Source organism: Hemicordylus capensis, chromosome 7, assembly GCF_027244095.1.
Source record: "Hemicordylus capensis ecotype Gifberg chromosome 7, rHemCap1.1.pri, whole genome shotgun sequence".
Taxonomy (NCBI): domain Eukaryota; kingdom Metazoa; phylum Chordata; class Lepidosauria; order Squamata; family Cordylidae; genus Hemicordylus; species Hemicordylus capensis.
The window spans coordinates 615,710-634,888 of NC_069663.1; the positions used below are offsets into that span (position 1 = coordinate 615,710).

Here is a 19,179-nt window from a genome sequence, read left to right on the forward strand (position 1 = left end):
CACGTACCCTGAGTTGTATGAACTCGGTCCAACAGAGTGTGGATTTGGAAAACAGGGACCTATGTAACATAAAGGGGAGGAGGGTTAACGCAATGCAGTTTTTAAAAAAGCCTTGCCATGAACTGGAGCACAACTTCTTATGATGCTGTTATTTGGAAGAACTGCATGCAGACAGCACTGTGTGTGCTGTCAGCCTCAATTCTGTGTGTGCACCGACAGCCTAAATTCTGCCACAGGCAAGGTTGAGTTCTGCGATGGGATAACTGGTGCAAATTAAACCACTTCCCATTATTTCTCTCACTTTGAACAACACTATTGTGCTTCTGTTGACTATAGGAATGGAAAGGGAAGGGTACACAGCCATGAAGTTGTGGCCTCTGGACACTGGAAATCAACAACAACAACAACAAATATTTCTATACCACTTTCAACAAATGTTTCCAAAGAGGTTTACATAGAGAAATCATATATAAATGAGATGGATCCCTGTCCCCAAAGGGCTGACAATCTAAAAAGAAACCTAAGAGTCACTGGAGGTGCTGTGCTGGGGGTGGATAGGGCCAGTTACTCTCCCCCTGCTAAATGAAGAGAATCACCATGTTAAAAAGGTGCCTCTTTGCCCCGTTAGCAGGGTCCTTCAGCATTCAAGGTCCAGGGGTCCTTCAACAGTATCAACATCCTCTTAAGAACCATTTGCGTACCTTTCTAAAATCACAGTGCCTAGACATTGGCTTTTTGTTTCAAAGAGGGACAGAAAGCTGAGACTCAAGAAGCTGAATTCTGTGAGCGGATTCTGAAGACATTTTGGCACTTAAAAAATGCTGAAAATGGTCCCAATAACTACACAGCTCTGAACAAGATTCTTCTGCCATCCATCCTCTTGCAGTCAAAGCTCCACATGATTGACCCTTCCAAGAGAATTAACACCTCTTTGGGAATATCCTTTTTTGTATGTATGAGGGCAAGTTGGGTTCCAGCATTTTTCAAAAATGGTAGGGCATGCTATTCAGTTTAGCCCTCCCTTTCTTGGCTCCAGGTGCTGAAAGAGCTTCAGGTACTCCGAGGGAGACAGAGGCCTGGGATCTCCAATTGGATCTGAAGGTGTGGAACCCCATGCGATGTCCAGAGCTGTTTCAGCATCTTCCTCTGAGGCGGATTCTTCAGTTCAGGAATTTGGTGGTAGAGGGTCAAGGTCCGGCTGCTTAGGTGGTTGAGTTCTTTGATCTCTTGACTGAGACCAAGACCGGCAGTGCTGAGGAGAATGTGATTGGGACCGAGCGTCTGGATGGTCCAATCTCCCTGGATATTGGTTTCGATGTGGAGCCCAAGAGCAAGGGTGAAGATAGCGTCCTCTATCACCAATGCCAGATCTGTCATCGAAGAAGTTAGTGGAACGATCAGGCATGATCAGATGGAGAGTAGTCTCAGTGTCGAGGTTCTCAGTAGCAATATGCCAAATCCTATGGGATAGTGTTTTGGAGAGTACAGATGGTGAGGGGATTCCCTGTGGCCCGGAGAGCGTTGGTATCACGTAGGGTCTCTTCTAGATCATTGGTATCGTGCAGGAGACTCTTTTCAGTCCGGAGGTGGCCGGTCTTGAGAAGATCAGCTAGTGTTGATGGTATCATGCTCCATATGTGCTTTGTCGATGTCACCTTCAGGATCGGAGGGTGATCTTGGTGTGACTTCTCTGGGGTCTCCCTTGTTGGGAGTGGAGCGGTCTCTCGAGTCTATGTTGGGATGGTAATGATCCCTGTCTTGGCCTGGAAGTCACTGTGCAGACTTAAGGTTTGTAGATACCCAAGTCAGCTTTTTTGGAATCAGAGCTGATGACCGAGACTTTTTTGTGGACTTTAGGCAGTAGAGATATCAGGGTGGGAGTGACGAGCTTCACGAGCCACACTCTATTGGCAGCACAGTGTAGTGTGTGCATTGGCTGAGGAATCTTTTCATTCGTAGTTGGTGAAAAATGCTGAGAATAGAAAGAAATATAGAAACACTTGATTTAGTTAGGATGCACATTCCAAAGTCCTGGGGAACCCTAGAAAAGGCTCGGTTTTGGGTCAGCACCAGCTGAACCAGTGGCAACTGCAACCAAACCTCCCCAGATGATCTGAATAGGCAGCAGCAGGGTTCATGAAGAAGGTAGCATTTCCTTTAATATCTTGGGCCCAAGCCCCAGAGACCAGCCTGGCTGCTGTATTCTACATACATTCAGCATACTACAGACAAAAACTGCCCAAAGTACAGTGCATGGCACTAGTGCAGAATGTCACTAGCATATGCACCACTGTTTCCAGCTGGTCTATCTCCAGGAATGGACGTAGCTGGCGTATCAGCCTAAGCTGATAGAAAGCCCTCCTGGCCACTGCCTCAACCTGAGAGACCAGGAAGAGGCTTGGGTCCAGAAGTACTCCCAGACTACATACGGGCTCTTTCTGGGAGAGTGTAACTCCATCCAAAACAGGCAGATCTAAGCCACTTCCTATGTCCCAACTTCCCAACATGCGTACCTTTGTCTTCCTTGGATTGAGCCTCAGTTTGTTCTCCCTCATCCGGCTCATCACGGACTCCAGGTAAGTCTTTCGGGAAGTTAGGCCATTACCTAATGAAGTTGAGATGGAGAAAGAGGTTTGTGTGTCAGTATATGGATAACACTCTGCTCCAAATCCCGGACGATTTCCCCGCACCGTTCCATGTAGATATTAAAAAGCATTGGAGATAGAATGGAGCCCTGTGCAACCCCATACAATAGCTCTCCTTTGGAAGAGCAACAATCTCCAAGCAACAGCATCTGGGACCTATATGAGAAGTAGGAGTGGAGTCACTGCAAAGTGGTGCCTCTCACTCCCTACCCCTCTCCCTACCCCTTCAGGCGCTCCAGGAGGTGCCATGATCCACTGATATCAAAAGGATCGGCTGAGACATCCACAAGGATCCACAGGCTCACACTCCCCCTGTCAATTCCCAATTGGAGATCACCCAACAGGCCAACCAAGTCCTTCTCAACCCCACAGCCCACCCGGAAGCCATTTTGAAATGGGCCCAGATCATCTCCTTCTTCCAAGACTCCTGGAGCTGAGATGGCACTACCCTCTCAATCCCCTTGCCCTACCATGGGAGGTTGGAGACAGGCCTAGAATGGGATCCAATGCAGGTTTCTTCAACAGTGGTGTAATCATGGCCTTCCTGAGGCAAGGAGGCATCCTGCCCTTCCTCAGAGAAGCATTAATGATGCTTCCAAGACCTAATCCGATCACCTCCTTGCTAGATGGTATAAGCCATGTTGGGCAAGGATCAAGAAAACAGGTTGTCAAGTGAAGTCTCCCAAGCAGCTTGTCCACATCCTCCGTGCTCACAAATGGAAAATGATCCAATTTAACTGTGCAAGAGGAGCTGCCGGACACCTCCACAGTAGGCTCTGCACTACCTGTAGAGTCTGTTCCATTGGATGAAGAGAGTTTTTATCTGCAAACATCTCTTTAAAATGTCAAAGTGGGTAACTGATGGATCCAAATACTCATTCAAGGGAGGAGGGTCATGTACTAACCCTTTCACAACCCGAGACAACTCTGCTGAACGTGAGCTTGCAGAAGCAATGCGGGCAGAAAAGAACTGCTTCTTTGTGGCACGCATGTGATTGATGGATGGAGTGCTGTCAAGTCGGTGTCAACTCTTAGCGACCACATCATTTTGATAATGGAAAGGCAAAATGTTCATAATAAAAACGATTTTGTCATCCCATGAATTCTTTGCTTTGCATCAATATTGGGTTTCTGTATCATGTACCTTTTTCACATTAGAAGTAATATAGCTTCTCCTGCTAACTTGGCAAAGAGGTACCTTTAACTTGGTGATTCTCTTTATTTAGCGGGGGAGAGTAACTGGCCCTATCCACCCCCAGCACAGTATCTCCAGTGACAGTTGCTGGTGTCTGTCTTATGTTTCTTCTTAGATTGCGAGCCCTTTGGGGACAGGGATCCATCTTATTGATTTATTATTTCTCTGTTTAAACCTCCCTGAGCCATTTTTGGAAGGGCGGTATAGAAATAGAATAAATTATAAAAAATAAATACTTCCAAATTGGATCTATCTGGTTTCTAATGTCAGAAAACGAAATTAGAGCCAAAGAACATGTTTCCCATTTCAGGAGTAACCTGAAGGGTGTCTGTAAGGTGAGATTATTCCACTCAAATTCCACTGTGCTTGGAATTTGAGCAAAAGCTTTACAGATCCTACACACGATTGCTGTCTGGAACACAAGACCGAAGGGATGGAATCAGGATGACAGAAATGGGGATCTGCTGAGTCAAAGACAGCAGCCAAGACAGGAGGTTCATTGAGGCCGGGTGGGCCAACGTATATGACGACACTTGGCTTGGTGGATCCTGGCTGGTTTAGAGCTGCATTCAATGTTTGTGTACACTTCCATATGGGAACACGAACCAGTGATCCTGTTCTTACGTGTGCACGGAAGGTGTCAGGGTTTCCATATGAGAGCCACTTTCACTTTGACAAGCAACACTACTATAACACTGGGGGGAAACAAAACATAAAATTGTAACCCTCAAAAGAGTTTGCATTGGGGAAGACTTATTACTGAATGACCTCAAACCTGAAAGAAAGAGCCAGCTATTTGTACTTACATTCAATAAAATGAGAGAGAGAGAGAGAGAGAGAGAGAGAGAGAGAGAGAGAGAGAGAGAGAGAGAGCGAGCTTTCCTCTAGGAACTGGGATGGCTGTTTTGGAATTTGGACTGTTAGCCCATCCATCAGTAGTTCTAGCCTGTCATGAAAGAAAGAAAGAAAGAACGTCACATGATCCAGGCCAGTCAATCTAATACAGCAGAAGTGACTTTCTTTCCAACTAGTATCATAAAGGGGAGATCGAAAAATACCCAACCCACCAACCAACCCATTCACAAGAAGCAACTCCAGACGCTCACGGCACATAGGCAACTAAGCAGGGGGAAAGTATCTTTTTTCCAGAGATTGGCATCGGAGGATAAAATGGGCCACAAGCTGGGGCAAGTCCTCTCCGCCTTTCCCTGTTCTTTCTTCTGTTTTTCCTCAGCATCCATTCCCTCAGAGGGATACCTGCAATCCTTCACCGGGCTCCCCAGAGCTCACCTGTCTATCGACAGACCTATCTTCTATTAATTGGCATAATTCTTAAGCGAAGCCGGTGGCACTCCCGACATCTCGAAGGGAATCCCGCAACATAAAGATGCATTGTGCAAAGCAGTCTGTCCTGAATCTACTGCCACTGGGTAACCAAGTTCTATTATTGTTGGAGTAGTTGTTCTCTCTCAGCCTAGAAAACCAAACAAAAAGACAAAAGATTGAGTCTCCGGCTCAAATGGCTATTCAACCACTCCCACCCGCTCCATTCTGATACTCATACAATTAGCAGACTCCTCCTCCTCATTGAAGTCCTCCAGGACAAGATCATCTGAAGGGAAGAGAAGAGAAAAGATTGGGTTTTCTTCTTTCAATTGGCTAAGAGAAGAGTGAAGGAGGGACAGGTCCATGTTGAATAAATGAGGAGGTTCTAATGGGTCACTTTTTGCACTGGGATTGCCAAAGCGGAAGACAAGCATGGCTTCCAGACCTCGCACTTTAGCTGCAAGGACTTTCCCTAGAAGAACCGTGTTTGCCCATGTGAGAGGGGTTGGGAGTTTGAAACATGCCCACTCGGGAGGCCTGCCACAGAGAGGTCAGAGCAAAACTGGGGCTCCTTGGACGAATGATGACCTTTGTCGCCCAGGCCCATTCTGGGATTCCAAGGAGACAGTTCTGCCCTCCCCACTTCCCTGGAAATTGGCATTACCTTTGATGGTGCTTTGAATCAAATGATGAGTCAAGTCATCTTCAATGCGCAAGAGAGCCTTGTGTGTGGTCAGCTGTAGAAATAAAGACGGACATGTTTTTTTCATGTCAGTGTGACACCATATCCAAAGCAGTGAAGAATTGAAGATGATCCCGTTGGGAACAAAGTTGAGGATTCCCAAAGATGGAGTGTGGCTCTTCTGGGCACTGGGCAGCCAGAAGAGACATGGGGTGGGGGCGGGTGACAGCTCTGTCCTGTTCCTCCTCTTCCTCAGTGAACCGCAGTGGAAACAGCCCCTCTCCAGCAAGTGTGCTGCCAGGCTGCCCCCGTGTGACCAGGGACCAATGGGAGGTCTTCTTCTGAACCTGGAAGCTGACAGGGGGTCCCAGAGGATGCTGAAGCAGAGCCAAGCCATGTCCACAGCAGGGTACTTACTTCCACATTGGGCAGTCTGGCCACATGCTGCAGGACGTAGACGTAGGCTTCTCGGCCCAGAGCCTGCAGCCGGGGCTCCTCTGATTCAATATACCTGTGGAGCTCCTGTGGGTTGAAACAGCAGCTCAGAGTCATCGCACTGGCCTAAATCATCCCTTGCCATGCTACTGAGAGCTAAGCCCGGACGGAATTTGTTCCACTACAGGAACATCCCTTGGTTGTGTCCCAAAGGAGTCTAAGGAGGATCAAATTCCATATAAACATCCCCCCCCCGCAATAAAGTTGACATATTTCTGAATTGTCATTCAGAATTCTAGAAGTCAATTCTAAAGTTGATCAATATTTCTGAAAGTTGCTTATGAGAGTGATGGTTTTCTCTGTCTTCTCAGCCAGTTGTCTTCTAATAAGGAAGTGACCTAGATGTATCTTGAATACACCAAGTGGATGGGGTCTGCTGCCTCTTTCTGTCAGACCACGTTCGGATGTGGGAGAGGATGAAGACAGAAGCCCCATTCACACCTTATGTTGCACACTCGGACCACGAGTGGAGAGTGCACAGGGGCAGATCTGGGCACAGGGACTGCAATTCATACATGCTGTTGAATAGAGGCACTGCTTGACACTCCCTCTCTGTACCAGGCCTGTGAGGGGCCCGTGCCCAGGTTCACTTTGAAAAGAAATGCAACTACAGTCACGCACGTACCAGCGTTCAGACACCTGCACGCATCTACTACCTAACGTCCCAATAGGGCTTTCATTGCGCTTACCTTCAAGATGCCAATGGTGCTGTAGACAGAGGGGGCCTCCTCCAGCAGCCCCCTGAGCATCTTCTTAAAGGATGCCATGTTCTCCTTCGAGGGGGGAAAGAGAAGATCAGTCATGAGTAGGAGACACAACCGGTCTTGAGAATACAACATTGAAAAATCACTGGTACTGACAGTGCTATCACGTTTTCTTCGCAAGAGAAAAAAGCCCAAGAAGAATTTACCTGGGTCCCTGGGTCCACTTGGTTCAGCCCGGACACCGCCACATTGAGGACTGCTGCCTTGAGATTGAAGGGCATAGGCGGCTTCATTTTGCTGGAGGGAGACAGATGAGATTTCGTAGTGTGAGGAGGGCTGGTGATCCAGCCAATGGAAGCTCCTCTAGGGAAGAGGAACATGGCAACCCAGCAAGCGTCAAAAACGACGACAGGTCTGTGATGGTTTCCCTTCTTTTTTCCAAAAATGACCAGTCCCCGTCTGGGGAGGCCCTGGTTCGCAAAAGGCCGTAGTACTTAAGAAGATTTCTTTCTAAAAGAAAAACCTTCACATTAATGGCCATCTTTTGGGAAAGGGGAGATCCAGTTACAGATCTGGCCTGGTTTGCCACTGCCCTTTCCTGACACAGCCCCCTCCTATTTAATCCCCGTGGGCTATAAGCATACGTGAGTTCCGTGACGGCGTCCAGGCTTAACCGCAGCAGGAACCCAGGGTCCGGATGCTTTTTGACATCCTCCATAATTTCCTGGCAGAGATCAAAGAGCAGAAGAGAGGTGGTCACTACCCACGGACTTCCTTGCTATAGCTCCATCCCCAAACACACACTTTGGACTGAGCCCTCGCTTGGGCATTCCCTTCCATTCTATGCCACATCTCACTCAGCAGTACGGCTTCCACAGCCTCATCCTTATCATAGGTCAGAAGCTGACCACCCTGCGACCTGATGTCTTTGACGTCTTCTATTACTGCGGACAGGAACTGGGTCCAGCTGAAGATGACCTGAAAATTAGAAGCACTGAACTGTTAGTGATGGAAGGACTCTCCGTGCCTTCCTGGAAATGGAGCGGGCACCCTTACTTGGTGGGCTGCTCTCAAGTCCTTTCTGGGGACACCACCCGCTCCATGGAATATTCTGCAGCTGTTGCTTCTCAGGGAGAGTGCAGAACTGGGAAAAGGATCCGAGCAGAGAGTGGGTGCTCCCAGATCCCGGATGGAAGAAATGCCTCTCACAGGAATGTCCTGAGCTCTGTGGAGGAAGGCGCTCTCCTCAATGGTTCCCTACCTCAGCTCTGTCCACTTCCTCCTGGATAGTTGTCAAACCTGGAAGGGAAGAAGAATGGGAAGGGAGGGGGGATTCAGGACTTGAATTCCCATGAGGAATTAAGCAAGGTGAATTCCCTTTGTTGGCATTCAGGCTGGCTCCCGGGCTCCCAAGCACCAGCTGTCCCACACTCCCCAAAGAGTCAGCCCCAGTCCCAACCATTCGCCAGGAGCCTGGGGCACCTCCTCACCGATGGTGACTCCCGAGACTGCCGGGGTGCCCCCTGAGGGAGTTGGAGGTGGCACTGGAGTCGGCTCAACCCACTTGCTTCGTGGCCAGAACCTCCCTCTGGGGGGCTTGCCCTTTTCGGAGTCACTGCTGGGGGAGGTCTTAAAGAACTTTCTGCAGCATCTGCAGACTCTTCGCAACCTAGAAGAGAGCAGAGAGAAGGTGAGAATGGGTCTCTAGTCAGACCTGTCCGGGAACAGAGGGAGCAAGGCAAAGCTGTTATGCAATCCTACTAACCGTGCAAAGAAGCCTTTCCTCATCTTCTCCCCCATTTCCCTCCCTGTCTAACTATTCCCCCCTGAATAACTATCCCTCCTCTTACTAAAAGCTGACTGTCCCTCCCTCCCCCCCTAGATCCCTCCCCAAACCACCCCAAACAAACAACAAACAACAAGCAACAAAATAACAAACACTAACACTAACTGTAACACTGAATGGATAAATAAATGGATAAATAGATCAATAAATAAATGGATAAATAAACAAATAGATGAATAAATAGATGGATCAACAGAAACAGAAACAGAAACGGACTCTCTAATACACTCTTTCCTCGCTATCTCTCCAACTCCTCTCCACCTCGCCTCCTCCCTCCTCGCCTAACTCACCCACAAAGAGCAGCTGAGCCCCGGAGGTGTCATAAAAGAGGATGTGTCATGAGCCTCAGCAATGGCCATTGGTCCTCTTGCCTCTAGTGGTTGCTTCAGGACTTGGAGGCATCCCCTGCCAAGCGGGCAAAGAGGCACCTTTTCAAAGGGCTGATTCTCTTTATTGAACAGAGGCCGCACGGGGGAGCAGTTGGCCCTACCCACCCCCTGCCCAGTAACCCTCCAGTGGCGGTTGCTGGTGTCAAACTTAGGTTTCTCGGTAGATTGTGAGCCTTTGGGGGCAGGGAGCCATCTTTATTCCTTGATTCTTACTCCACTTAAACTGCTTTGGAAACTTGTGTCGAAAAGCAGTATATCAATAGTAGTAGTAGTAGTAGTAGTAGTAGTAGTAGTAGTAGAAGTTCTTCCAAACCTCACCCTTCCTGCTCATATGTCTGTTGATCTGAGAAATCAGAGGACTCTCTTCCCCACCATGTTGAAAGCAAAACCACCACAGGCCCCTCAGAGCAGACCCCTCCACCTCCGCCCACTGCCATTCATCCCTTGAGCCACCTTGGTTGCTGGGATGTGCTCTTGTTTCAGCACGACACGGGGACTCATTCCTTCAGCGCAATCCTGACACTGATTCTCACCTGAGGGGACACACATCACTTTGCTGGCTCTGCCCTCTGGCCACTGCTCTCTGCTCTTTCCAGAGTGTGGCGATGCTGTCACTTGCCTGCCAGGAGGCAGCGTGGAGCAGGTCGGTGGCTGCTTAGCCTTCTCCACTCTGCCTCTTCATCGCTGACTTTGGCATTATTCAGCGGAGGGTGGCGGAAGAGGCAGCAGCAGGATTCTCCCTCCCTCCCTCTGAGTCTCAAAGCCAAGAGCTGATGCCCCAAGTGGAAGGAAGCTCTGAACAGCTGCCTGGCTTCCCTCTGGACCCTCTTGTTTGGGGAACAGCAGGGCTCTCCTTCCCATGCTTGGAGAGGAGGAGACCCAGTGGAAGTGAAGGAGGGAGGAGGCTACTGACGTAATAGTGCAGCAGTCAACCACAGAGAGGCAGCCGCTTGTCTTCTCCATGCTGCCTCTGGAGTCATACTTCAAAACCTGCTTGGAGGCAATGCATCAGTCATACCTGGAGGGTCCAATATTCAGGTAGAAGAATGAGTTCATGGATGCTGGAGTTGGTCCGTTTGGGTGCACACCCAAGGAAGAGAAGTCAGGAAATGGCTTGAGTGAAGTGTATGTGCAGGTTTGAAGGGGTGACCTTCAACTTCTCTGAGAAGTGGGATGTCTCTTTCCGGTGGAGAGCAAAAGTTTTCTGAACTCTTAACGGCTGAGTCCTCACCAGCTCATCAGGTTGACAAGTAGAGGGAGTTCCCTGTCCTAAAAAGGGCGAGTGGGCAACCATGAGGGTCAATCTCAAGTGTTGTTTAGCTTTCCACAACTGCTTGGATACCAACATTGCTCGCTGCTATAAGCTGCAGCTACATTGCTTTCATAGGGCTGTAGAGCTGACAACTGATATTATGGTTAACAGCACAGCCATTGCCTGATGACCTTTGAAGATTTGGGGAAGTCTGTTTCTGGTCAGCATAGCTCCAGAGATGACTGACAGTCTGTCTACACAATAGAAAGGAGGATACCCGTTTCTCACAGACAGAGAAGCAAACAGCAGGTTGGATTGAAAGAACGGGAAACAGAGAGAGAGAGAGAGAGAGAGAGAGAGAGAGTGAGAGAGAGTCTTTCATTGTAGCAACCAGGAATGAGAGGAATCGTTTTGTTATTGAGTCAGGCGCTACCCCAAACATCCTGAATTCCCCTCAACTGTTGATAGATTTAGACAAAAATGACAAAGTTGCTGTTTGGTTTGCTGATGGGAAAAATAGTTCTTCATCCAGGAGAGGAACTGCTGAACTGTCTAGTAAGCAATTGGATGGGGAAATGGAAAAGATTTTGATCCAAGATGCCCTCTTAGTCCCTGATATGGAGAGTAACTTGACCTCTGTGGGAGATGGAGTCAATCAAAGTTGCAAAGTGACTTTGCAGGACAACGTTTGCTACATCAGCTAAGAAGGATGATTTCCTGATGCATAATATATATAGCCTATATGCATAAAGATGTGCTTTTTCAACTGGACTGTGTAACTGAACAGGCCAGGCTTGCAGCCTCATGCAAAGACAAGAACTGTTCGACCATATGGCCGAAAAGACTAGCACATAGGCAAATCCATGTGATAAATGAGCTTGGGGGAAATGGCATTAGGAAGGACTTTAAAGTGGAGTCATGCAGAGAAGCTGCCACAAGGGGTCAGTGTTGCTTACTGAATCAAGGGGTGAGAGCCAGCTTTTCTGCACAGACAGAGTCACAGTGTCCTTTGGAGCTAATACATTCTGATGTCATAGAACCATAGGAAGCTGCCATCTCCTGAGTCAGACCATTGGTCCATCTAGCTCAGTATTGTCTACACAGACTGGCAGGGACTTCTCCAAGGTTGCAGGCAGGAATCTCTCTCAGTCCTATCTTGGAGAAGCCAGGGAGGGGACTTGGAACCTTCTGTTCTTCCCAGAGCGGTTCCATCCCCTAAGGGGAATCTCTTACAGTGCTAGCCTCCCATTCATATGCAACCACGGTGGACCCCAACCTTCTCCCAACCTTGGAGAGGCCGCTGCCAGTCTGTGCAGACAATACTGAGCTAGATGGACCTATGGTCTGACTCAGAAGATGGCAGCTTCCCATGTGTTCCTAAGTCCTTGCCACTCGGATTGCCAGCCAAAGCAATAGACAAGACACCATCTGAACGATGGCTTGGGCACAAACCCTCTCTAAAGCATGTCAAAATGTTTGGATAGAGAGCTTATGCATACGTCCCAAAGGCCAGGAGAACCCAACTCAATCGCAACTGTGAACTGGGAGTCTTGGTTAGATATCCGCATGGCCAAAAGGGATAGAGAACCCTTGATCCTACAAATGGAGAGGTCAGGATCTGCAATGTGGTGTCTTTTGATGAGAGACAAGGGCCAACTAGGGATGATGTGCCAGAACTTGTGCCAGAGATCCAGGTGAAAGAGGCAAGATGTCTCACGATGCAAGAGCCAGACCGTGAACCCGAAGAATCTGTACCACAACCAGAAGGGGCATTCCTTCTCCACCAGAAGCAAAAGATAAAGGATCTTCTCCAATGCCTGGTAGCTTCCTTGGTGCTTTGCTAAATAATCACAAAGCCCAACAACAGCCTCCTTGAAGTGAATGACCTTCACTGGGTTTGCGCATGTGTACTCGGTGAAATTACAATGCAGCAACCACACTGTCAATCTCCACAAGCCCATTCGAAGGAGACATGGAGAATCCCAGTTCAATTGTCACATGTACACAATGCTTCTAAGTGTTAGCAACAAGATGGAGATCAGATCCTTGGAGGCTGTTTTCAGCAGCAGCTCCCTGGTGACCACCAATATCTGGTCTGACTTTTCACACTCTGATTTGCTTGCAGAAAAGCTTTGCCATATATGGGCAAAGCTTAAGTACACCAAAATATACCTGGGATACCAATAGGGCTGGCTCATTCTAAGAGAATAGCAACAGGCACTTGTATTGTGCCAGCTCAGATGCAGCTCTTTGAATAGAACATTGAAGTCCACTCCCCTCTTCCACATCAAGCGTGATTTCTGTGTATGACAAGCCACATCAAAGAGCTTGAGATATCCCATGTGCAGCCTGGCTTGCTCTGTACAGGCCTCTGCTACAGGGTAAACTATGATGGAGAGAGAGAGAGAGAGAGAGAGAGAGAGAGAGAGAGAGAGAGAGAGAGAGAGAACTCTGCACAAGAGACTTCCATGCTCCTTTGGAATTAGGTCAGAAATTGCACTTACTGTAAAGAAGCTACTACTCTTAGAGTTGGAGATGGAGTTCCAGTGCATCGACCTTTTGCACCAGCTCTCCTAATGACCACTTGGGGTATTGGGCGTAGAGGTAGTTAGTGAGGGTCTCCTTACCTGTCCCTGCTTGCCTCTCCTCTATGGCCCCTGCCTCGACTCCTCAGCTATTCCCAGTCAAGAGTCAGTCCTCTTCCTTTCCTCTGAGAGAGTAGATGGAAACATCTCTCCCTCCCTTCCTATTCATTATGTAGCTGATAGATAGGACTAGGTTTTTCCTCTCTAAATGTACTTCACCAATACATCGTTTTCGTTTAGATTGTACAACAATCTCCATGTGTGTTCTTCACATAATGGCAACAACTCAACTCTGCACTCTACTCCGTAACTGGTGTGGGTAGCTTCCTTTTGGCGCTTTGCTAATAAGATCAATAAGATGCATAGCTATGTTGTGACCGGACATCAAACCAAGACATTTCATAACCACATGTTAAGACAGAGATCTACGTATCTATCTTGGATGCGTTTTTGATCACATTTTGTCTGTTCCTTTTGCTCTGTTAGTTACTGTTGTTGTTGTTGTTGTTTTGTACTGAACGTGTGAAACAACCTTGAAGTGAACTAATCACAAAGTCAGATTTCTTGTAATAGCGAAAGGAAAATTCTAGCTTCTGTGGACTCCACCCCACGCCTATAGGCTTTACTACCTTGAAAGAAGTTTGCTTTTGCAACGGAAGGTTGGAAGGCCATTGTGGTAGATTCAGTCTAGAACACACAAGTCTACTTGGTGGCAGTAGTTAAACGGGTCATTGGTCAGGAGATCCATGTCTGGTGTTAGCAGCAGAGCAGATCCTCCTAGGGATACACCAAGGTAATTTGGGCATCCGGACCGCCCAGCCATGAGCCCCCACCCCCATGCGAGGCTCCCCAAAACTTCCTTTGGGGGGCCCACCCCACCAAAGTTCCATTAAAAAACCAAACCAAAGACTCTAATGGTGGCTGAGGGGTGGCAGCGAGGGGGGAGGGATGGTGGCTTGAAGCAAATGAACTGCACGCCTGTGCAGTTTAGAGATCGTCGCAAGCCCGTGACGTTACGGGGGGCAACTCAAGTTGTTCGGAGGGCAACTCAAGCCACGATATTGTTCAAAAGTGAGCCAGCTTCATCCAGGTCAGGGTCTCCTTGGAAGTCCAACTGGCACTTTCCCCCTCTGTGAAGGAAGGATGTTGAGAAATGGAATACCGAAGCAAACAACTACTTATCTTATTTATATCTCATGTTTCAACGCAACTGTTCTCAAAGTGGTTTACATACAAAAAGGAGAAGAAAGTGGCCCCCTGTCCCCCCAAAGAGCTCGCAATCTAAAAAGAAGCACAAGGGAGAAGCTAGTGCCAGTCACGGAAGGAATGCTGTTCTGGAGTCGCCTAACAGAAAACCTGAATTGGTCATAAAGGTCTGGTGCCAGCTGTTCAATGTCTCGGCATGAAAGAAAGAGGGCTTGGTGCTCGCATCACCAAATTCCAGATGTCCTCTTGTCTAATCAAGTGCTGAGCCTCCAGCAGGATTGTAAACTGAGAGCAGGATCAAGCCCCAAATCCATCCCTATGGCCATTGGTGCTCCTGTGGAGACAGCCTCTCATAATGCATGACTGAGCCACCTCTCCTGGGTTCAGATTCTCTTTCAGCCATGAAACACACTGGGTGGCCGTGGGCCAGTCACTATTCTCCGCCTAGCCTACCTCAGAAGGCTGTTGCAAGGATAACATGGAGAACTCTACCCTCAGGGAGGAAGAGTGGGGTATAAATGTAATGGGGGTGGGGTGGGGTGGGACAGCAGTCTTGATCTGGACCCCGGCTGACATCTGTGCTCAGCCACAAACTCATAGGTGGTCTTGAGCAAGTCACACTGTGATCCTGCCTGCCCACTGGTGAAACAGCAGCTATCATGACTCACCCAGTTATGTGCAGATTAATCCCACAAAGAAAATGGTGTGTACAATAAAAGATGCTATGTCAAGACTATCATCCAGCACTGCTGTCAGTACAGAGCTCCTCTGCAACCTCTTCTCTCCAAACCTCCTCATTACGTCAGTGTATATAGACTTATGCAATAATATACAAGACTTCCAAATGATTCCATCGGATTCCACGCAACACAGCCCAAAATCAAGCAAGATCAAAAGCCTGTCAATAGAATCATTGAGAAGTTCTGCTCCACTGGGCTAGTCTGTGAATTGGAATGTTTCGGATCTTACAGCCCTGAACTGAAGTATGCTTATTCAACGTAAGCCCTATTGATTTCAAAGGGATTTACTTCCAAGCAGCTATGTTTAGGATTGCTACTTTAATCTTACTTCTGCCATCTATGGATGGTGTGATACGCTTCAGGGAGTAAGACATTTTAATTTCTAGTTGAGATCAATGATGCTGAAGGTCAGAGTTTCATTAAAAAGGAAGAGCTGTGAAAGTTCTTCCCTTTGGGGAGATTAATCATGTTTGTGGTCGTCCAGCTGGAATAGGAGAAAGACTGAGCTGGTCCACATAAGAAGGCCCCAAACGAGGTCCTTCTTCGTTCTCTACATTAGTCCTCAGCGCTCTCCTGACTGTCATTTGGAAGTAGTGTCATCTTTTCAGGTGGCCTCGTCTTTTAACTTTAAGCTGATCTGATCAGAAAAGGTTTAGATACAGCAACTCAATATGGCTTCAATGTTCTCCAGTCATCCAAAAACCTCTTCTTTCAGATGAGAGTTGAGATGCTTTCCATTTCCAGTTCTACTCTAAAAAGCACGGAAATTCCAAGCCAAGGTGGCCATGTTAAATTCCGCACCATAGAAGCTGTCAAGACTTTATACAGTCTGGGAGCGTATGGTGGCTTTCCAAAAGAGGCTCCATGCAGCCACACTTTGCCTTGATCTCTCAGCTGGACATTGGGCTGGGGAGGGATGTGTCTAGGCAGACATTCCAGAATTGCAGCTTCCCCAATCCACTTCCTAGAGATGCCCCAGATGAATTTCTGCCTGGTGCACCTCTGCAAGGCACGGTGCTTCCCCCAGCTGTTATGTCACTTCATAAATGTCTGGGCAGAAATTCAAGATATATAGCAGTTTCACTAATAGTAAGAATAAGAATGCAAATAAGAATAAGAACAATAAACTGTACTTATTAAGATAAAACAAAGAAAAAATTAAATCGTAACAGATCAAAAAGGGGGGAGGGGTGAAGGAAATACAAAATACAATACAGAACCATTTCAAAGTCATTGTTAAAATCAATCATGTAATATGATATGATATGGTATGATATGTATTCTTAAAAACATATAATACTTCCAGGCAGCTATTCTCCTAGCTTTAGGAGCATTAAAAAGAAAAGGAAGCAAATGGGCGATCAGACAAACTCCTCCTTTTCATGGAAGTCCTCGAAGACAAGGCCATCTGAAGAGAAGAGAAGAGAAGAGAAGAGAAGAGAAGAGAAGAGAAGAGAAGAGAAGAGAAGAGAAGAGACGTAATATTCTGATGTTAATTGATTTAGGTAAGGAGGGACTTCTACATATTGAACAAATGGAGGAGGGTCTAATGTGTTACTTTTTGCCTTGGGGTTCCCCAAGCAGAAGGCAAGCATGGCTTCCAGAACTCACAGTTTTGCTGCAAGATCTTTGCCTGCAAGAACCATTTTTACCCCTGTGAGAGGGGTTGAGAGTTTGAGACGTGCCCACTTGGGAGTCCTGCCACAGACAGTCCTCCATAATTTCCTGGCAGAGATCAAAGAGCAGAAGAGAGTTGGTCAGTACCCATGGACTTCATTGGAATAGCACCAGCCTCAAACACACACTTTTGGCAGTCAGGTTTTGACTGAGCCTGCGCTTGGTCATCCTCTTCCATTCTCTGCCACATCTCACTCTCCAGTACGGCGTCCACAGCCTTGTCTTTTTCATACGACAGCATCTCACTTTCACAGGACTTGGCATCCTTAATACCGTCAATAACGGACGTCAAGAATTCAGCCCAGCAGAGGATGACCTGAATATTAGAAGCATTGAGCTGTTAGTGATGGAAGGACTCTCCGTGCCTTCCTGGAAATTTAGCGGGCACCCTTACTTGGTGGGCTGCTCTCAGGTCCTTTCTGGGGACCCCACCCCCTCCATGGAATATTCGGCTTCTGCCTCTCAGGGAGAATGCAGACGTGGGAAAGGGATCAGAGCAGAGAGTGGGTGCTTCCAGATCCCGTATGGGGCAAATGCCTCTCAGAGAAATGTCCTGGGCTCTAGGGAGGAAGGCCCTTTTCTGAATGGATCCCTACCTCAGCTCTTTCCATTTTCTCCACTCCAGTTGTCAGATCTGGAAGGGAAGAAGAGTCGGGGGTGGGTGGGTTTAAGGAGTTTGATTCCCATTTGGAATTTAAAAACGGGGATTCCTTTTCTTGGAATTAAGGCGGGCTACCAGTTCTCGGTTACAGCCCAAGTCAGCCAGCCTATATGAATAATGAGAGATTAGCATCTCCCAAAGGGAAGCGACTGCTCACCAAAGGCCTTTTCATTCGGACCCACAAGTCTGCCAGGTTCCCAAGCACTAGCTCTCTCACCTTCCCCAAAGAGTCAGCCCCAGTCCCAACCTGGGGCACCTCCTCATCGATGGTGACTCTGGATACTGCCGGGGAGCCCCCTGTGGGAGTTGGAGGTGGTGCTGGAGTAGGCTCAACGCGGTGTTTCCGTTTAAAGAACCTCCCTCTGGGGGGCTTGCCCTTGGCGGAGTCACTGGTTGGGGAGGTCTTAAACAGCCGCCTGCAGCAACGGCAGACTCTTCGCAGCCTAGAAGAGAGCAGGGAGAAAGTGAGAAAGCGACCCTTAAGCAGACATTGGCAGGAGAAGGGGCCAATGGGGCAGTGAAGGAGTGCAGAACAGAAGGAGGGCAGCAAGACAGGTAGCCCAATAGGCTTCCAGGTGGTGCACCGTCCTCCTTCTGGCTGAGGCATTGGGTCGAGACAGCTGCCCCAACGCTTTGGGGCAGAGACCTTTGACATATGGGGTGCAGTTCTGGTCAGCCCAGCTCAGCCAGATTATGTTAGAGCTGGCAAAGTTGCAGAGAAGAACCATGAACGAGCTCAGGGGTGAATGGAAACCATGTAACCATTAGGCAGTCCTGTTTTCAGGCACTGCATGACACTTCCTAGCTGGACCAGGCCTGTGAGGGGCCCGTGCCCAGGTTCACTTTTAAAACGAAGCAACTACAGTCATGCACACAGAATCACATACCAATGTTCAGACACCTGCACACATGTACTACCAACTGTTTGAATGGGGCTTTCATTGCTCTTACCTTCAAGATGCTGATTAAGTTCCAGACAGAGGGGGCCTCCTCCAGCAAAGCCCTGATCATCCTCTGGAGCGCCTCAATGTTCTCGTTCTGGGGGGGGAGAAAAGCTCAGACATGATTATTCTATGCAGAAACCACATGCTTTTTTAAAAACAAAAACAAGTTTTACCACAAGCAAGCATTGTGTAAGACTATGTGTAAGACAAATCATATGATATTTATTTAGACTGCCTTCCTGCCTTCCTACTGTCCACCACCCTCTTGCCATTTTAAGCAAATCCAGACTCACAGTTTCATCAAAAATGTCCAGGTTTTCAGTTTTAAACATTTTCTCCCTCCATTTCAAAACACTTAGGACTTGACTGTGAATATAGGAACTTAGGAACATCGGAAGCTGCTCTATATTGAGTCAGGCCCTTGGTCCATCTAGCTCAGTATTGTCTACACAGACTGGCAGCAGCTTTTCCAAGGTTTCAGGCAAGGGTTTCTCTCAGCCCTAAAATCTTGTCCTAAAAAAATAATGATAATAATCTTGTCCTGTCTTGGAGATGCTGCCAGGGAGGGAATGTGGAACCTTCTGCATGCAGTTTTCAAACATTATTCCCTAAAGGAGCATTTTATTGTCCCTTGGACTGTGTTAGGGATGGGGCTGTATTTCAGTGGTAGAGTATCTGATTAAAGATGCTGAAGGTCCCAGGTTCAGTCCCTGGCATCTACAGGGAGAGCTGGGGGAAACTCTTGCCTGAAACTCTGGAGTGCCACTGCCAGACAGAACAGACAATATTGAGATAGATTGGGGTTCCCAACAGGGGTTCAAGTACCCCTAGG

General features: G+C 47.9%; 1 protein-coding gene across 6 annotated transcripts in view; it reads right to left on the reverse strand.

Moving 5' to 3' along the window:
* Positions 1-3,810: 3,810 nt before the first annotated feature.
* LOC128332711 (uncharacterized) overlaps positions 3,811-19,179 on the reverse strand; it is a 31,048-nt gene continuing 15,679 nt past the window's right edge. For 2 of the 6 annotated variants that reach the window (XM_053267335.1, XM_053267334.1), the window contains exons 2-11: positions 18,355-18,441; positions 17,621-17,846; positions 8,538-8,716; positions 8,309-8,346; positions 7,692-7,771; positions 7,254-7,344; positions 7,033-7,116; positions 6,266-6,370; positions 5,831-5,903; positions 3,814-5,452 (exon numbers count right to left, since the gene is read on the reverse strand). In XM_053267335.1, coding sequence (XP_053123310.1) covers positions 5,364-5,452; positions 5,831-5,903; positions 6,266-6,370; positions 7,033-7,116; positions 7,254-7,344; positions 7,692-7,771; positions 8,309-8,346; positions 8,538-8,716; positions 17,621-17,667 — 786 coding nt within the window. In that variant the 5' untranslated portion in view covers positions 17,668-17,846; positions 18,355-18,441 and the 3' untranslated portion in view covers positions 3,814-5,363. Of the gene's footprint in view, positions 5,453-5,830; positions 5,904-6,265; positions 6,371-7,032; positions 7,117-7,253; positions 7,345-7,691; positions 7,772-8,308; positions 8,347-8,537; positions 8,717-16,870; positions 17,059-17,338; positions 17,373-17,620; positions 17,847-18,354; positions 18,442-19,179 lie in introns of those variants that run through there. The other 4 variants (XR_008310726.1, XM_053267333.1, XM_053267332.1 and 1 more) reach the window with 4 other exon arrangements.